This window comes from Mytilus edulis, chromosome 8, assembly GCF_963676685.1.
Source record: "Mytilus edulis chromosome 8, xbMytEdul2.2, whole genome shotgun sequence".
NCBI lineage: Eukaryota > Metazoa > Mollusca > Bivalvia > Mytilida > Mytilidae > Mytilus > Mytilus edulis.
The window spans coordinates 64,120,134-64,140,386 of NC_092351.1; the positions used below are offsets into that span (position 1 = coordinate 64,120,134).

Genomic DNA, 20,253 nt, shown 5'->3' on the forward strand with positions numbered 1-20,253 from the left:
CTAAACTTTAACTGCAGTGTGTATGTTATTTTAACTGGAAAAAATAGTCCGTTTAAATGAGTAATCTACGAAAAAGTATAGTTTTTTTTTCAAACTTTCTTTCTAGATATTATCTTATGATCATAAACAAGCTATCGTTAAAAAAAAAAAAAAAAAAAAAAAAAAAAAAAACTACATAAGAATAAGTAACATAATAGGACTGCAATAATAAAATACACGTTTTTAAGGGAACAAATACTTCATTACTTCTAGTAGCTTTTAATATTCTTTATATAGAATTGTTATGTATGAATGATTCAGCATGTTTGAAGGCCCTCTAGCTACTGTCAAGATGAAGAACGGGAATAATGGCCCTGTTCATTGATAATTTTATATTTTATGCATTGTGTGCGATATTGTCTCATGCAAATTTACTCAATATTTCTTTTTTTTTTGCAATTTTAAAAATCTTATAGTCAGGTCTTTTGATTTTTCTCTATTATGTTTGTTTAATTCATTCTTTTAATCTTGTTCATTCTATATCTTAGGGGGTAATCAATTTATCTCACAGGCTGACATAACATTTTAATAACCTATTGTCAATAAATGTGGCAATTACAGGTTTTCTTTTTCTTGTTAAATTTATTGGCCTTGAAATAATCATTTGGGACAGAGGCTCTGCCTTAATTTTTGGTCATCTGGGCTTGTCCCACTGCTGTGGTAGACTTGTAGATGATGGCTGAGATGGAACAGCTTTATATCCAAGGATTTTCCATTGCTCTATCATCATGACCACTGTCAGAACATGTGCACATTTTCCTGATATTCTAAAAGTATAATTTATGTAACATTATTTTCAAGTTTCTCATGTATAATATACTAAACTTGGCTTATAATAAGTATACCAAGCTAATAATTGTGTACGCCTAATCCTCGTTTCTACTACTTACTGCTCGTTAATAGCATTTTTCATGCCCCATTTATGGGCATTATGTTTTCTGGTCTGTGCGTCTGTTCGTTCGTTCATCCGTCCGTCTGTCCCGCTTCAGGTTAAACATTTTGGTCGAGGTAGTTTTTGATGAAGTTAAAGTCCAATCAACTTGAAACTTGTTTCCTATGATATGATCTTTCTGATTTTAATGCTAAATTAGAGATTTTCCCCCATTTTCACGGTCCACTGAACATAGAAAATGATAGTGCGGATTGGGCATCCGTATATTGGGAACACATTCTTTTTTTTTTATATTTCTATCATTCTGTTTCCCTTAGTTGAATATATTGATATACATTTTAAGAGTTAAGTGAAATCGTTTTTCTTTAATCAACGAATTAAAATGCATCAAATTGATCGATGACTATAGATGTGTAACGGTTATTTGTAATTCCTGGATTTAAAAAAAAAACATTATATGCGGGTAGACTTATCACTAAGGTCTTGGTTTCTTCCGAGGAACTATTTTAAAAACAGGACGAGACGTGCTTTGACATACCCCATGTTCATCAACTGCAGATTAGGCAATGCAAGAAAAAGCGGAACACGGGAGCAAAATGAAATAAAATTAAAGTCTTTATCTTAATAAATCAAAGTAAACACAGTCAAATAAAACTAGGATAAACATGGAATTTGTATACGCCTTTGGTCATTAGATCTTGTGTATTAGTACTTTACTTGGTTTTAAACATTAACTCTTGGTTATTCCTTATCAAGGTAAACCATAAGGACCCACCTCGGTCGCAAGTAATATAGACTAATTTTTTTAAATTATCAAAACGGACACACGCATGGTCAAATTATTTATCAGACTTAAACAAAACTTGGTACATTTTTTAAAAGATTAATCATAACAAATAATAATTCTAGATCATCGGGGTGGATGCTATCTGGAACAAGTATCACAAGCCCAGTAGTCAGCACTTTTTGTGCTGACATGAATTATCATTGATATTGTTATATTTATAAATTAACTGTTTACAAAATTGGAAATTTTTGAAATAATAAGGCTTTTCTACCTCAGGCATAGATTACCTTAGCTGTATTTGGCAACACTTTTAGGAATTTTGGATCTCAATGCTCTTCAACTTTGTACTTTATTTGGCTTTTTTTTAACTTGTGTGGATTCGAGCGTCACTGATGAGTCTTTTGTAGACGAAACGCGCGTCTGACGTATATACAAAATTTAGTCCTGGTATCTATGATGAGTTTATTTCCCCATCATTGAAACTGTAATAAAAATGCATAGTATTCATAATAAGCAAACACAAGATAATACTCACTATCACATTTTTCCAATTTTTCTGCATTTACTTTTATTTTCATTTTCGTTGATTTTAACATGTTTAAGACGTGTCATGTCTCCTGCCATAAAAATCATTGAGATCAATACGATAAAGTAGAAGAGGCAGAAAAAGCCTTCCTCGTGAAACCATATGCAGAGCAATGCTACTAACAGTAAAACAGACGTTATAATAATCATTCGCCTGTAAGTTATGTCATAACTTACTAATTCGTAGAACATTTAAACATTTTTATTTACATCAACCGAAGGAATATCAATACAACAAGATCTTTCTCCCATGTCTGAGTTTATTTATAACGGGTATGTAATTGAAAATTTTACGTTATCTCATTTTAACATATTCTATTTAAGGACCTTGATTATGTAACTTTGAAAGGCATTCCTTATTCACAGATAAAATCTCATTAAAGATACCAGGCTTATAATTTGGAACGGCTATCCCTCGTTTCGTTTACTTACTGATCATTAATAGAATTTATTTTTTTAAATATCTGTCATTCTTTTGTGTAGTTGAATATATTAATAGACTTTTAAAAGTGAAAGGCTTCGCCGTTTTTAATCAACGAATTTAAATGCATCAAATTGATTGATGGTTATATGTGTAACGGTTATTTTTAGTTTCTAGTTTTCCAAAAACCATTATATCTGGGTCAGTAGAAAGAAGGATGACGTGTACATTTGCGTGAGAGATGGAGTAACCGTGCATGTATGACTTCTTATTTCATTTGCCTCCGATATTTCTATAATTATTTTTTTATTCATATTTGTTTGAATGCTTGAATAGCTTTTTGAAATTATGTGTTAATTGCCATAATGATTTTTCATGATTGCACAAATTAATGTGTACTATATTTATCATTATAAACTTACTTTCACTTTCTGTCTTCTACAACTACGCCATTGGCGTTAATCGAAAAGAAATGATAGTTAAGAGGGTCGTAGTGGTGGAACCTTCATGACGAATGACAGTAAAAGTTTTTGCCAAATGACGTTAACGGTAATTTTTGGTGTATGACGATAAAAGGTTTACCTTCTTTTAGACAATAACAACATAGACTGATTTTGACGAATCACGTTATTTTTTTTCCAAAAATGACGGTAACGATAATTATTGGAGACCTCTGAAGAATCTCGATAAGGATATTTTGATGGTAAAATTTTAACCAATTTGACGCTAACGGTAGCCGAAATGACTGATTGGCACCTGACGTTTAATGGCATTACTACCCTCAGTTAACGGTGTATCGATTCATAATAAAAAAAATCTTTATTTAATGATAAGCTTTCCCTTCCTAAATATGAAAACCTGTGTCAAACAAATATCATTTATAAGTATCCACACTGTTTTATTTATCAAATTGATTTGTTTGTATGTAATTTGTTTGGACCAAAACCAAGTCGGTTCTCTTAAAAAGAGATAAAATCATGTCATTGAGAGACAACACGTTTCTCTACCAGCTGTGCACATGATTTATCTAATAAAATATATGATACTGGACGTTAATCAATCAATTAATCAATGAACCATTTTACGTCTCACATCCCTACCTAAGAAATCAAAGAGGACAATAGGTGTGCACTCTGGCCGTCTGTATTTCCGCCAGTCTGTCTACAAGACAGTCCGACAAATCAGTTTTACTCTTTTCTTCTTGCTGAAAGGTATTACTTTGAAATTTGATATATTGTTTTTCATGACCAGTAACATATCAAGTCCGAAACAGACGTCATCATGGACACGGTGTCGTCTGATATGGCAGGTGTCCCCTCATCACCAGACATGACAAATATGACTGTCACTCTGGTATCTTTCGTCCCTCTTTTATAACCACTGGGTCGATATCTCTGCTGGTGGACAATTTGTCCCCGGGGACATCATCCGCCCAGTAGCAAAACTTAAATTGCATGAACTTACGAAGATCAAACAGGAAATTGACTCGGATGTCGCCCAGTATAAAAAGGTCCGAAATAGACGTCAACATGGACACGGTGTCGTCTGATATGGCAGGTGTCCCCCTCATCACCAAACATGACAAATATGACTGTCCTTGGTATCGTTCGTCCCTCTTCTATAAACACTGCGTCGATATCTCTGCTGGTGGACAATTTTTCCCCGAGGACATCATCCGCCCAGTAGCAAAACTCAAATTGCACGAACTTTCGAAGATCAAACAGGAAACTTGCTCAGACGTCGACCAGTATAAAAAGGTCCGAAACAGACGTCACCATGGACACGGTGTTGTCTGGTTTGTCAGGTTTTCCCTCATCACCAGACATGACAAATATGAATGTCACTCTGGTATCTTTCATCCCTCTGTCCGAATTTTATCCCGATATCATGATTTTGATGAGTAATAGTCATTTGATTCACGCAAAACGTCTGTTTTATGCATTTGGTATTTTTTTCATCCTGCTTGGAGATATTCATTTTAATAGTTGTTAAACAGTTTACATAAGGAGATACTATAGATCAAGTTAGCATTTTATTTTATAATGGAATATTTACCGGTAGGGGACTATATTTTTTGCCGAGCAAAACTCTACGAATGCTTGTTTGGTTTTATTTTAGTAACAATAGAATATGCATACCGCTATTAATATGATTCATATATTTGTTTTAATTAAAATTTGACAAAACGATTAGCCAAAACTAAACTGTCTGCAAAGTTTTACCAAAATTACAAAATGAATTTTCGAAAGTTTTCTCCGAAGCAATGTTAAGAAACCAATTTTGAAATTCCAAAGTATGAACTGTTTGAGATCAATAAATATTAATAAAATACGATGAAGCAAAACTATATAAGCTCGGAACATATGTTTTGTCTGATGATTATCATATCTTTATAATATGTGATAAAAACCAAGAAGGTCGAATTTAAGAAACACTATAGATTTAAACAGGGGACATATTAATCATGCAAAAAGAAAATTACAAAAGTATTGAGCCCAAAGGAAAATCCAAAAAGGAATTCCCTCATCAAACGACAAAGCTCGAACATACCAACGAGTGGAAAACAACTGTCAAACTCCTATCTAGACATCTGCAGAAAATGGGGAATTAAATGTTTTATAGCTAACCAAGTCTCTTACATACATTCCATTATATTGACAACAATGTGTGAAGAAAACAAACAGACACATAGACAAAAAATCAAAAATAGTGATACAGCCGTCAACATTGTGTTCAACATACACCGAATCTTAGTTATGTCAATAGAGTATTGACCTAGATATAAATAAATATTTATTTAAATAGCGTTGACTGTGTGCACATTTTGGTATATGAACTGCAGAAAAATATACGTCGGTTAACGAATAAGAGGTAATCAACTCTTAAATAACATAACATATAAATAAAATCTCATTAAATATACCAAGCTAATAATTGTGTACGCCTAATCCTCGTTGCTTCCACTTACTGCTCATTAATCATTTTTAATAGCATTTGTTTTCATATATATTTCTATCATTTGATTTCCCTTTGTTGAATATATTGATATACTTTTTAAAGGTGAAGTGAAATCGCTTTTTTTTTTCAATCAAGGAATTTAAATGTATCACATTAATCGATGTCTTTAGCATGTTAAGATGTGTAACGCTTATTTATAGTTTCTAGTTTTCCAAAAACCATTATATCTGGGTCAGTAGAAAGAAGAATGACGTGTATGGTGTACATTTACGTGAGAGTAACCGGGCAGATTTGACTTCTTTTTTCATTTGCTTTAGATATTTCTATAATTGTTCTTTTATTCATATTTGTTTGAATACTTGAACAGCTTTATAAAATTATGTATTAATTGCCATAATTATTTTTCATGATGGCAAAAATTAATTTTTACTATATTTATCATAATGATTATAAATTTACTTTCAGTTTCTGTCTTCTACCTCCATGAAAAATACCAGTAAAGGTTCTTGCCAAATGACGTTAACGATTTTTGGTGTATGACAAGAAAATGTTCAACTTCTTTTAGACGATAAAAACATAGACTGATTTTTCACGAATCACGTTATTTTTTTCTCCGAAAATGACAGTAACGGTAATTATTTGAGACCTCTGACGAATCACGATAAGGATATTTTGACGAATCACGGTAAAATTTTTACCAATTTGACGCTAACAGTAGCCGAAATCACTGTTTGACGCCTGGCGTTTGATGGCATTACTACCTTCAGTTAATGGTGTATCGATTTATAATAAAAATATTCTTTATTTAATGACGGATGCATAAGTTTTCCTTCCTAAATATGAAAACCTGTGTCAAACAATATCATTTATAAGTATCCACACTGTTTTATTTATCAAATTGATTTGATTGTATGTAATTTGTTTGGACCAAACCAAGTATGTTCTCTTAAAAAGAGATCAAATCATATGTATGAGAGACAACACGTTTCTCGAACAGCTGTGTACATGATTTATCTAATGAAATATATGATACTGGACGTTAATCAATCAATTAATCAATCAATCATTTTACTTCTCACATCATGATTTTATTGGTTCCCTACCTACGAAGTCAAAGAGAACAATAGGTTTGTACTCCTTCCGTCTACTTTCCTCCAGTCTTTCGACCAGTCAGTCCGACAATCAGTTTTTATCTTTTCTTCTTGCTAAAAATATTAATTTGATATTTTTTATATATCATGACCAGTAACATATCAAGTTTGAATTTTGTCCCGATGTCATGATTTTGATGAGGATGGTCATTTCCTTCACACAAATAGTCTGTTTTTCCAAGTTCATGCTACTTGGATATATTGATTTAATAGTTGTTAAAAAGTTTACATTAGGAGATACTATAGATCTCATTTTTTTTTAATTCAAAAATTGACAAAACGATTTATTCAAACAAGATTTTCTGCAAAGTTGCAATATTATACTAAAATTACAAAATAGATTTCCGGAAGTTTTCCCCGAATCAATGTTCAGAAATCAATTTTAAGTTTCCAAAGTATGAACTGTTTAAGATCAATAAATATTAATAAACTAAGATAAAGCCTAAAAATATGAGCTCGGAACATATGTTAATTTAGTCTGATAATTATCGTATCTGCATACAGATGTATTTGAATAAAACCAGGAAGGCCGAATGTAAGAAATACTAAAGATTTAAACAGGGGAAATATTTATTATAGAAAAAGAAAATTACAAAAATACGTAATTCCCGTACCAAACGGCAAAACCAAAGCTCGAACATACCAACGAATTGAAAACAACTGTCACATTCCTGACTTGACACAGACATCCTCACATGCAGAAAATGGTAGACCAAATATCCTATAGCTAACCATAGCTAACCAAACCTCTCACCTGTATGACATTCGCATATATTCCATTATACTGACAACAATGTGTGATCAAAACAAACACACACATAGGAAAAAATTCAAACATAGTGGTACAGCCGTCAACATTGTGTTCAACACCAAATCTTTTGCGTTTGTCACCGGAAAAAAACCTCGCCAATTATGCACGTCTTTATGACGCCATTTACCAGATAGAGGGTACCGCCTGTATCCCTGCACTATTAATGTTCACCAAGCGTTTTAGTGATCGTCATTGTGCAGGATAAACTAAATCTAATATTTGTTCCGTAGGTAACTTATCACAATTCCCTTATGATAGCAGTGCTGAATATAAATTTTAAAATTTTAATTTGACGAATAATTCGTTCAATATAGCATTATCACTTTTCCACTAATCGCTTAACAAAGGAACGGACTTGACGACACCCCAAAGCGCACGAATGGTTTTCACTAAAACCAAAGTTTTTGACAGATTTGCAACGAACTCGAAAGTTGTCTATTATGTCAATGATTTATTGACCTCGATATATATATATATATGAATATTTCATTAAATTTCAACCCTATAGTTACACACAATTTATTTTACGATTCCAAATAAAGTAATTATTCCGATCATTTATATCACAACAATAGGAGAATACCATTGATATCAATCGTACCAAAGAAACATGTCTTACCAATCGTAACATCCAAATCTTTCTTACCAATCGTACAACTATACATTTGTAACACTCAGAAGCGAGTCCGATTCCCTCAGACGTATCTATATAACGTTATTGAACTCCGAAACATGTCTAGTTGTAAAAGGCGCTAAAGCATGTCATTCTTTAACACCCAATCGGGTTCATTATTTTTTTTTTATATAAAAACCCCCAAATGTGTCCTCGTTACTTGTTTATTGCTTTTTCGTTGACTCAAACTCTTTTTATCATTTAATTACTAGTAAAAATAATATCCTTAAGGTCTTTATCAAACTAACAGTATATACCTTACCAAGGCTGTGCAAGAAGTAAAAATACGCAACAATGTCATGCTGAAATGTGGATATCAAATAAGATATCTCCTTCTCTCTATACATCAAAAGTATTGTAATAACTCTTTCAGGGTGCCGTCAGTGGTATGCTGAAATTCAACTCTGTTGTCCCCGTACATATGTTATAGATAATGCATATTTTAAGGTTTTTCTTGTCGTAGAACACACCGAGGGGTGTCAGTATTGATCAAATGAAAGACCGACCGGGGGGGTCTTTCTTTGAACAATCCTGACACCCCGAGGTGTGTTCTACAACAAGAAAAACCTTAAAATATGCATTATCTGACTTATATACCGTCAAAAAAATATTAATTTTATAAAGATTTGTAAAATTTAGTGTCCTATTTTACCGACAACACTAAAGTGGGATATTCCTTTCTAATGTGTTCAGGATTTAATACGCCCTGCGGCTCATGTAGAATGTGAAATAAAACTCACTAAATAATTTAGATATAAACCTTTTAAAAATTATTATCCATACACAATAAAAATATTACTGTAACTGCATGAAGTAAGACACAAATGTATTGTCATCATCCGATAACGGTGTATGACAAATACAAGACACATTGTAAGTAATTTATAGTACCACTTAGCTTATGGAAAAGGGGGAGGGGGTATGTTTTTTTCTCTATTTGTTATGTTATTTCTATCGCGGAAAAGTGGTTATTTTTTTTAACAATTTTACTTGAATCGAATGAAAAATTCAGAAAGATTGTCTTTTGAATAGCAATACATTTTATTAAAATATAATCAGGATATAATTATATACCCTCCGCACCCGACCCTTACGTGAGTTACGTTAATGTTATTCAATAGAATATAAGATTATCTTATTAGTTGATCATTTGATAGAGTAAAAGGTAAACATAAATTTTAAAAAGTTCAGAACTGACACGAAGACGATTATGAACACATGTTGGTCACAGTATGATTTCCTATTCATTGTATATCGTTCAGTGAACATGCATGAAATATTTGCCACTGGACGTTAAGTGACACGAATATGTTAAATCTTGATTTATTTTATGAAAGTCTACATTAAAATTCATCTGAAATATATGATAATGTTTCTTTATTGAAGCGATCAATTAACAAAACTTCACGTTATTTGTTTCTAAAATTAAAATGCGGGACTACAATGACGGCTTCTTTTACACCCATCATCGATTGAACTTTAAAAAATAAATTTCCAAATCGGAAACAAAAAACTATTAGACGAATAAAGTTTTGAAGTAAATCATAGATTGCATGTTTATCAAGGAAAATAATGACCTCACACAGGTCATTATTTTCTGCCTTGAAGCATATATCATTGAAACATGGCATCGTCCGGGTTGATTCTGAAAAAGAATGACCTGTCGTTCTGAAAGAAAATAACTCCATATAGGTATATAAAGCCTTATTATCTAGTGGTAGTTAGAATTTCCCAAACTTTAATTGCAAACGGCATCTGATATATAAAGAGGAATGAAGGACTGTCTTGTGAATGCATTTTTCATCTTCTTAAGATTTATGCAATTGGAACCCAACATTTCCAATTGCGTAATTGTCGTAAATTACTACGTTATTGACGTTACTGAGAACTAAAAGTTTTGAGAAGTTCAAGCGTTTTAAAAAGAACATGTTTCGGCAAATAACAATTACTTGGCACGTTTGGGGGTTATGAAATCGGACACGCTTGTGCGATATCAACTTTTAAAGACACGTTTCGGGAAATCAGACACATTTTGGGGAACGGGCACGTTTGGGAGTGATACACATTAACATTAATTCTACCATCCATGCCTTAAATACCAATCGTAAAAATCAATACCAATCGTACCAACCATACCATAAATACCACTCTTACACACCATTAATATCGTACCAATTGTACAAATCAAATCCTTATATGCTCCACCAAACCTTTCTTATTCGTTTAACAAACTATACGAAGCAATATCATCGATTGAGCGTATATAAAAAAAATCTATCAATTTTTTTGTTTATTATTTTATCGACTTTGGAGTTTATATTTCATCTGTGTGATTTAAATCTTTTGATTGTCATTACCTGGCCGAGTATCAGGATGTTCTACTAAAGTCAGTCAAAAGTCGGTAATATTGAAAAAAGTCTTTCAAACATACCGAACTTTATGAGTATATAAATCGTACTATTGAATGAACATCCTTTAGAATAGCTCACGATTAAGATTTGATTTTTAGTATATTAGATGTGAAATATCTTAAAATATGTTCCACTTCCGTCTTTGTTTGGCCTTTTAAATATTTCGTATAAGGGTGTGACTGTTGTGTAGAAGAAACACGCGTCTGGCACCTATCTATGGTGAGGATTCTTGTTCAACTTAAACTTATACAGTCATAAATTTGCTATAATTATATTTATGTATGAAATATATATTTTCAGACCCAACTAGACCATGGCCACGTTGCAATCAGTAGGTGTTAATATGAACAACTGGCGTAAACCGCTTTATATCTTTGGTCCCAATGAACAGGACCTACAATATTTAATTTCAAGAAATGAACATTTGCAGAATATCAATCCTAAAAATTTTGAAGATCACCGTCGTACAACAGATGAAGTTCTCAAGGTAGTAATGCAAGGAATACGTAAATTTTCAGGAGAACAGTTTGAAGGGTTGGTTCTCCATGATGAGTTGATAAAGTTTGGTAGTTCAAGAGAGGGATTGAAAGTCATTGATGCTCTTGAGTTTGATAGCATCCTCATATTTGATATAAATGGAATGATTGTAGAACCTGCCCCAGGTGATGCTCTTGGGTTGGTGCGGCTTCGGGTCATCAATGCTGAAGCTTTGTTAGAAAGATACCCATGGACCAGAAAATGTGAAGTGTTTCAAAAAGTCGGTATGAACAAATACTTCATCAACTCAAGGAATCTACACTTAAAAGTATTCGAATCTATTATCGACAAAACCCGTGAACTGGTGAATGAACAACTACGGGCAGGAGAGACAAACTTTTCTCTCAGACGAACTGCCAAGCCACCAACATTAGACATTAATATAACCTTAAATAATGAAAGAGATATAAACGATTTATTCCACTCGTTTTCTAACATTACTTTGCAAGGACAATCTACTAGAATGGAATCCAGATCATTCAATAAATCTTTGGATATGGATATTGTTCCAGCCCTTCTTTTGCGACACGATTATGTTCCAGATCCTAATACGACCAACTCGCCAAATGGGATTCGACAAATGGTTTGCCCTGTATATGCCGTAATGAAATGGGTCCATATGCCTAACTCAGTAATGACAAGCGACAAGGACTCCTTGTGGAGAGTTTGTACGTCTGGATATGAGAGACATATTCTAGACGTCTGCCAGTTGAATCCTAGTCAACAGTTCTTGATGACGGCTTGTCGAATCTTAAAGACATACGTTTCCAATCAGGACGGCACGAATCAGCTTCACACAGTTGCGGCTTCAAATCACCTGAAAACAATATGTTTCCATTGTATAACATTACTAACGATACCAAAAGAGCATAACTCATTGTCAGGCGTCAAAGAGGCCATGGGTTATTTTCTGTCGTTTCTGGATTTATGTATTAGATCCAAAACGCTGCCACACTTTTTCTATGGAAATCCCTGGTTAGTTCTAATGTTTCCCGACACCAGCTTTGGACAAGAGGACGACATCAAAAACTTGTATGGATCAATGAGTCCCGATACCTTCAGACAGGCTACTTTAAGTTATGCCAAGATGTTACTAGACCTGAAAAGATTTTATACGGAGATTGAATGTCTTGATGCCGATCGCATAGGCCGGTTTAAGGAACTGCTTGGCCTTCAGCACGCCTACAGAAAACCTGGTGGTGTACACATGTTTTGAAAAACTATTTTTCTTTATGTGAAACTCAACTTATAAATCATAGTGGTGTTTGTGTCAAGCTTTGGTGTTTGAACGCTTCATATATTAAACTAACTTTTGTCGTTGAGTGTAAATGCATGTAGTCGTTCATGTAATTGCTACTGGTTTGGGTTTTTTCAATGTGCAGATTTCGTTTCTTTATAGATACGTGTGTGTAAAATTCGGAATTTCTGCATGGTATGTATTATGGTATCATGAAAATTTAATCAATGGTGTTTTGTGGAATCTTTTAGTTACCAGGTAAACTAACAAATAAATTATCTATAATCCTTTTCATACAGTGAAAGTTTACTACTGCGAAATCGACTATTCAATTTACATCGTTTTTATTTGTTTAAACATATTCAACATTACTTCAAGTTAGTTTCCTTTATCAAAGATGACAGTTTTAATTGTTTGAAGTTAGACAGAGAATCGAGAAAACTGGTAATCCTTGTCAATTAAAATCAGAGTCGCGCGCACCCTCACAGAGAGCGATGATTGAACTCCCACAAATATTTCAACCAGAGACAAATACTTTGTCTTTGGATCTCATGTCAATAGCAAATATGTCTCTGTAAATCTGTTGTATCCATCGTTTATTTGCCTCTAAATTGGTTTTGGTTTGTTTCCCTTATGGGTTTAAAGTTTGATATTTTTTAATGTTTAACACATATAGGCTATAGGGTTTTCTTGAGTATAGATGTTCGACTTTCGGTATGCATGTGCTTTGATTTGAAGTAATTACTTCGAACTTAAATGTTCGGATTTTCAAGTCACTCGTACGTTGACGAATAGTAAACTAGTCAGACATTTATATCTTCTACTATGTATTTGTATGCCATGTTCTCTCTTAGCAATTGATTAAACAGATAAAAAAAAAAAGGATTTATTTTTATTAGCTCTTAAACAAAGAAATGACAGTTCTAAAGCATACCTACGTATTCACCATTCCTTGATATTGAAAAGCAAAACCAAATTCCATTTAACTAACACGGAATTTAGCAGAAATAAGATAAGAGCTTTAGGTCGCCTGAAAATTAAAATTTATTAAAAAAACAACAATCCCTTCCTTGTTAAAGTAAAGAAGGCTCGTCACTTAAGCCCGAATTGATTACCAAGTTGAAAGGTCTGGTCACCAAAATGCACATTTACAGATAACATGGAAGTATCAATGATGCAGTATTTCAGGACAGATAAAAGTACGCAAGACGAAGTCAATTAATTGGTATCAGTAGGGCAACATGAATAAATTTATGTTAAAGTTTAGTCTTTTAATAAAGTGGCATATTATTAAGTTGCTAAAAGACGACAATCAGACAAGATCATCGGACAGTATATTATCATCGTGTAATGTGTTATCGTACTAATAACATTTTTTACTGCATACGGTTTTCACTGTTGAGTTTTTATTAAGGTGTTTACTCAAATTTAAAAAGCATGTCATGTAGATTGATTTTAGGTATCTATTTTTTTTTTGTCAAGGCTTACTACGATTTTTTACTGTTTCCAATAACTTTGCGATTTTTGTATGTAAAAAAAACGGCGTCATATGTTTTCGTATGAGGTAGCAATACACAGTTAGGAAAAAAACTTAAAATTGACACTCATAATTTTTAAACACCCTCTTTCCCCTCCTGTCTAACAAAGAAGGTTTTATATGTGTGTTATGCATGTATATACTTATAGAAAGAGAATCTTCCAAGGATGTGATTTCTAATGGTCACAAGGGTGAAATATAATCCCTCTTGGGTGTAACCATGGCAACAATCTGCATTTCTTAGATACAAAATATAGCAAAAAAGGGGGGTGAACATGTCACAAAAGTCTCCAAAATTTGGTCTAAAGGAAAATTTCAATCAATTACAGTAATACCTTTCCTGAATCCATAGGTTTATATCTATTAAGTGGTCCCAAAAAAATCATATGCTTATCTGCTCGTTTTTCCATAAAATTGAATTGAAAAGATCGAGCGCAAAATCTTTGTTGATAAAAACTACAATGATAATGGACCTATGAACGGTACGGATAGGAAAATACGGACTGTCAATCATATAAATGGCCTATAAAATATGTTAAAAACAATCTTAATGTTCATATAAACCCACTAAGAAGGCTATATTATTCTTCAATTATCTAAAAATCAATTTTATTGTACAAAAACTTTCATATTTAAAAAATTCACAGGGGCCATAATGCGAAACTAAACTTCTAACTGTATATTGCTACCTGAAATAAAAATTGGATCAGTACACGGACAGGAAAGGACTATAAAATCCGGAAATTAATATTTTTCAAAGTCGTGGTTCTGGTGATTGCTTGAATCATAAAAAAAATATATTTAATACTTTTCAGTACTAAAAATTACTGGTAAATAGTTTTAGGTTGGTGTTTCATGTGCTGGAATTGTTAGATTTTGATTAATTTCAGATTGGCACCTGGTTTGTACAAAATACATTATTTTTTCTAAAATAAAATGCAGTTTTCAAAATTTAGGATTAAATATAAAAAGTTAAGACTGTACTCATTTTTATGTATCAAGGATGTTTAAAAAAATTGTCAATAAAATATTGAATAATTAGATTTTGAAAAACATTTTTATATAAGAACCCTGTTAATTAACTCGCTGGTTTGTAATTAAAACGGCCATAATAACACATGACAGTCACATGTCATGAAGATCAGATGTCTGAGAGGCAAAAAACATATCTGGACTTTATTTTAACCCTACAGATTTGTTTTCCACAACTATTCTAGTGATGAATATTTTTGATATTAAATAAAAATGGCTAAATAGGTCAGTTTTATTAAATTTGTTCTAACGTCTTTAAAAAGCGACGTTGAACATGTTTTAAATTTGTCAAGTTGTAGTGATGTTATTGTTCTAAATACAGAAACCGAAAAACACGCCACAAGGTATGCAGTTGAAACCGACGAAAACATATGACATACGAAATGATATGACATACGAAAACATATGACATACAAAAACAAATGACACGAAGATAACAACTACTGATCACTGCATGTCACTCAAGAAACAATCCAGTGTTGTTTAAACATCCGCTTGCAGCCAATTAATTTGCGATAAGAATATTCTATCAATCTTGTATAAGATTCGGAAGTTAGTTTTGTTTACTATTAATCTTAAAATCATATTCTCTCATTTGTGTGCTATTTTCATTTTTCTTCATCGGTATGAGAAAAATGTTTCTCCTCACTAGTGAAATATCTGTTCTCGGCAAATGTTGGTCAGTTGTGTTTTCTTTGTTTCTTCTGAACTTTTCTATTGTAATGTCATAAAAAATGCAATAATGCGCGATGACGTCACATAAAAAATACACATCTTCAAATCTTTAAAAAGGAAGGATAAAAATCATAAGAGGAACAGATTTCCCCACTATAACTCGTGTATTGTGATATTTCTCCACTCTCGACAGGTAAATTTTAATTATTTCAAAAGCTTGGCAAGCCTCGCACTTTATATATTAACATTTAATTGTCACCAGTGGAGAAATATCGTAACACATCTGTTGCAGTGATGGAATCTATATATGTCTCACCGTTATTCAAAATCAATAAATATAATCAAGAAAATACTGAAAATAAAAAAAAATAAAAAAGTTTGCTTCAGTCATAAAAAAAACTTCAGCAGTTTCAGCAGCAACACAAACCCCACCAACAACAAGGTGTGATCTCAGGTGCTCCGGAAAGGAGCAGGTTATTTTTTAAGGTATTGAATGGACAATGTTAGGCAACCGTCCGTTCGACCGCCTTGCCGCCTTCCGTGAATCACAAAGTTAATAACCGATATTTTTCTTTGGAATTCCGGTTAAAAACTAACTGTTAATTATTTTTTTATTATCGATTCTTTATACTAGTACATAACAACCTCAATGGTCTGAATAACCTGCTATTTATGCTGACTTCCCCCTTCCTTTGGCAGTTTATTGCTAATTCAAAATAATAGTAAGCTTGTTATTCTGGTCTCATACATGAATATCATGAAACTGTACTAGTTTTCCACAAATGAAATGCCTCACTGTTAAGTTCTGCTTAAATCCCATAGCCATGACAAACAGATTGTGGAGAGATTGGACAGGTTGATAAAGGCAGAGTCATTTCAATAAAATTAATACGTAATATTACTGGGAAATACAGATTTCTTTGTGGCTCTATAATATCAAGTTTTGTGTATGCTATGGATAACTTTGCTTTTGTATTTTAAGTTTAAATTGGAAATGACAAACTGCCAAAACCTATGTGTGACATCATATATATACATGTGTGTTTACTATCATATAAACTTTACAGGTACCCTAGTTAAGCTGTTGTATTTAAAAGTTTTGATTCTGATATTTTTGCTACCGGTGAAAGAATGCAGCAAGGTTAAACTACACGTTTTGTCTTAAAAGTACTGGTAGGCGTCTTATTAACTATTGTCAAATTTCTAAGCATTTGGCAAAAATACTCATATTTTCTGAAACTAACTAATTAAATGATTGATTGCTGTATGTAAGCTTAATTTCCAGTTGCAAACATTTCTTGCATACTAAGGACAAAATTCTCCAAACAACTAAATCATTTCAATCAAAAGTGTACAGCCAGTGTAATTATTGTAAATTTATATCAGACTTTAGTGTTCTATGTTTTGTCTTCTGTACTTTTATTTGTCTGTTTGTCTTTTAATTTTAGCCGTGGCGTTGTCAGTTTATTTTCAATCTATGAGTTTGACTGTCAATCTTTTTCTTCTGTCTGGAGTGTTTCAGTCATCAACTACTTTGTCAAACCTTCATGGAATTTTACAAAATTTTGACAGATTTATAAGAGGTTAAATCAACATGCTTATCAAACCTGGCGTGTGATCATGATGATAATAGAAAATAGGTTATCTGTAATGAATCAATACAGTTATACTTATAAACAGAATATTGGTTTACAGATATAAACCGATAAACAGATGTTATAAACTTGAACTGGTAAAACAAATATGGACCACAAACATTTGTGTCAACTGATATCATGGAGGGGTCATCTCAAAATTTATTAAACTAATTATTGCGCAGGAAAATCTCCAAAACATACACAGACAGACATAATCCAAGCTTGATTACAATACAATGTGTAAAACTTGATCGTCTTTAGTTCTTTAATACTTCAATTAATTTTCGGAAATTTGGCTGATTAGAAACAAAAATTAATATTCCGATACCAGACTTAATTTTGGAACTGTTCAATGTAGTTGCTTCATAACAAATAGCACAAAAAGTCAAATAATTATATTCAACTATACTTCTACAAAATTAGAATCAATACATGTGTAAATACAAAAGTCTGTAGAGTACTGACAGTAAAAAAGGATAATAAAATCTTTTTGAGACAACCCCTCAATCAAGAGAATATTTAAACAAAATTCTACTTACAATCAGCATTTATCAGACATCTATTCAACGGATTACATTGTTTCATTTCAAAATCTTCCATATCATTTATAATGATGGCTCAAGAAGCAAAAGTGGACATTGAATTTACTATTCCATCAGTGTGCCAAATATGCGATACTTCCTCCAACATCAAGTGGATGTGCCTTGAATGCGATTTATTTTTCTGTCTTCAATGTGAATCAAAATTTCATACCAAAAGTAAAACGCTAGCCGCACACAGTAAAATTGACATTGAAAAGTGTGGAAACAAAAATATTGCTGAAGTCATTCGTAAAGGTGAACTTCAGAATATTCAGTGTGATATACATGCTGATAAGAAATGTTCCCTTTTTTGTCGAGAATGTGGACAGACAATCTGCACCAACTGTGTAATGACAAACTCTCATAAAGACCATAAACTTAATTCCATTGAAGAAGTTTATGATGGTAAAGTTCAAGAGATGAAAGATTTTCAGAAAAGAATTCGATTTGAAATTCCATTGTATCAGAAAACTGAAGATAATCTCAAAGATGTTCTAGCCAAGGCATTTAAACAATACAGTTATATCAAAGAACATGTCATATGGAAAGAAAAAGAAATACTTAATGAAACCAAAAACTATGCCAAGAAACTTTTAGATGAAGCTGAAACTGAGTGGAAAACAGTTGAACAACAAATCAATCAAGAAATTACTGTAGTGAAAAATATCACAGAAAACTTTAAGAAAGAAAGGGAAGTAAAAAGCCATACATTGCAAGTATCCAAATTATTAGCTAAAACGTTTCCGATCGTAGATAACACCTACTCACCTGATGTAGAAGTTCATCAAATAAAGGCACAGCAACATTATTTCAGGTTCCAGAGTTTTGAAATAAAACAGGTCTTTGGATACTTGTCTAAAGGTCCTGGTTTAAAGCTGGTTGAAACGTATCAAACAAATTTTGATGGTTTTACAAAGATTTTGCCACTCGACTATGGCCAAGCTGTAATTTCTAGCTGGAATAATCGAGTCGTACAGGAAGTTCATTTTGATAAAAACGATATGATAGTTAGAAGAAATTACCCAAAGACCCAAGTTTATGATATGGCAGTAACACAGAACGGAAAAATTCTCGTGTCAAAACAGGAAAGTGAATTAAAATTGTTAAGGGCTATAGAAACGATTGAGACTTTTCATTCCTTCACTCCATTTAAAACATTTGGTATCCATGTCAACAAAGAAAATGAGATTCTAGTTGGACTTGCTAGCAGTAGCCATGACGGTGATGGCAGAATTGTAGTACTTGATTCCGAAGGAACAGTAAAAAGAACATTTGAGAATGATAAGGAAAAAGGTAAATCCAAGTTATTTTCGTGTCCATTGAGAATAGTTACTAACTTTGACAGTTCAATATGTTTTATTGAAAAAACAAATAACAGATTCAACACTCGCGGAAGACTAGTAGTTATAAACAATGAAGGGACACTCAAATGGACATCAAGTGAATCTGGAACAAAATTTGAACCTGTAGACTTGTCAGCAATATTGTCATCTGGGCTAATTTTAGTTACTACTGGCTCTTATAACACTAAAATTCATGTGTTTAACCAAAAGGGTGATACAGTTTGCCAAATTTCACTAGAACAAGTTTCTAACACCAGACATTTATTCCGTTTAAGTTCTGCATGTATAGCTGTGGATAGTAAAGGGATGTTGTTTGTAGGAGGGGGACGGAAGGAAGCTCAAATGGCTACTTTTAAAATTATTTGGCAATTGTGATTTAAAACTTAAATCCTAATAAATCAATTTTTTGACTTACCGCTTCCATAGTTTCATTTCAAATATATTTGAAAGTGTACTGTTTTATCCAAGAAAACAAACAAGTAAAATTGTTCTCAGATAGACCACCATTACTTGTTGTTTATGAATTGACGTAAAATATATGGGTTTGATTTTCTTTTTTGACAAGGAAAGAGGGACAGTCAAACTCATTGATTGAAAATAATCTGACAACACCATGGCTAAAAAATAAAAAGACAAACAGACAAATTATAGTACAGAAGACACAACATATAAAACTAAAGACTAAGCAACACGACCCAAACAAAAACTGGTGGTGATCTCAGGTGCTTCGTAAAGGTAAGCAGATCCTGCTCCACATGTGGCACCCGTTGTGTTGGTTTTTTTTATTACGAATCCGGTAACTGGTCTAATACGGCAGGTCCTATACATGAAAAGGGAAGGGTTTGAGTTACGACATAAAGAACATATCCGATATCATCTGTAAAACGGTTATTCCATAACGGTAAACCAACTCGTGATGACGTCCGTAAAATTTACGAAAGAATGA

The 20,253-nt window shown here is 32.6% G+C and overlaps 2 protein-coding genes across 2 annotated transcripts; both read left to right on the forward strand.

Annotated features, from left to right (window-relative positions):
• The first annotated feature begins 2,743 nt into the window (after positions 1 to 2,743).
• LOC139486066 (uncharacterized) lies at positions 2,744 to 13,334 on the forward strand. The gene is made up of 2 exons (XM_071270758.1): positions 2,744 to 2,982; positions 11,029 to 13,334. The coding sequence occupies exon 2, from the start codon at positions 11,042 to 11,044 to the stop codon at positions 12,479 to 12,481; it is 1,440 nt and encodes a 479-aa protein (XP_071126859.1). The 5' UTR covers positions 2,744 to 2,982; positions 11,029 to 11,041; the 3' UTR covers positions 12,482 to 13,334.
• Positions 13,335 to 17,954: 4,620 nt separating this feature from the next.
• On the forward strand, positions 17,955 to 19,682 carry LOC139484281 (uncharacterized). The gene has a single exon (XM_071268016.1). It carries the CDS (start codon positions 17,994 to 17,996, stop codon positions 19,680 to 19,682), a length of 1,689 nt encoding a protein of 562 aa, XP_071124117.1. The 5' UTR covers positions 17,955 to 17,993.
• Positions 19,683 to 20,253: the final 571 nt, after the last annotated feature.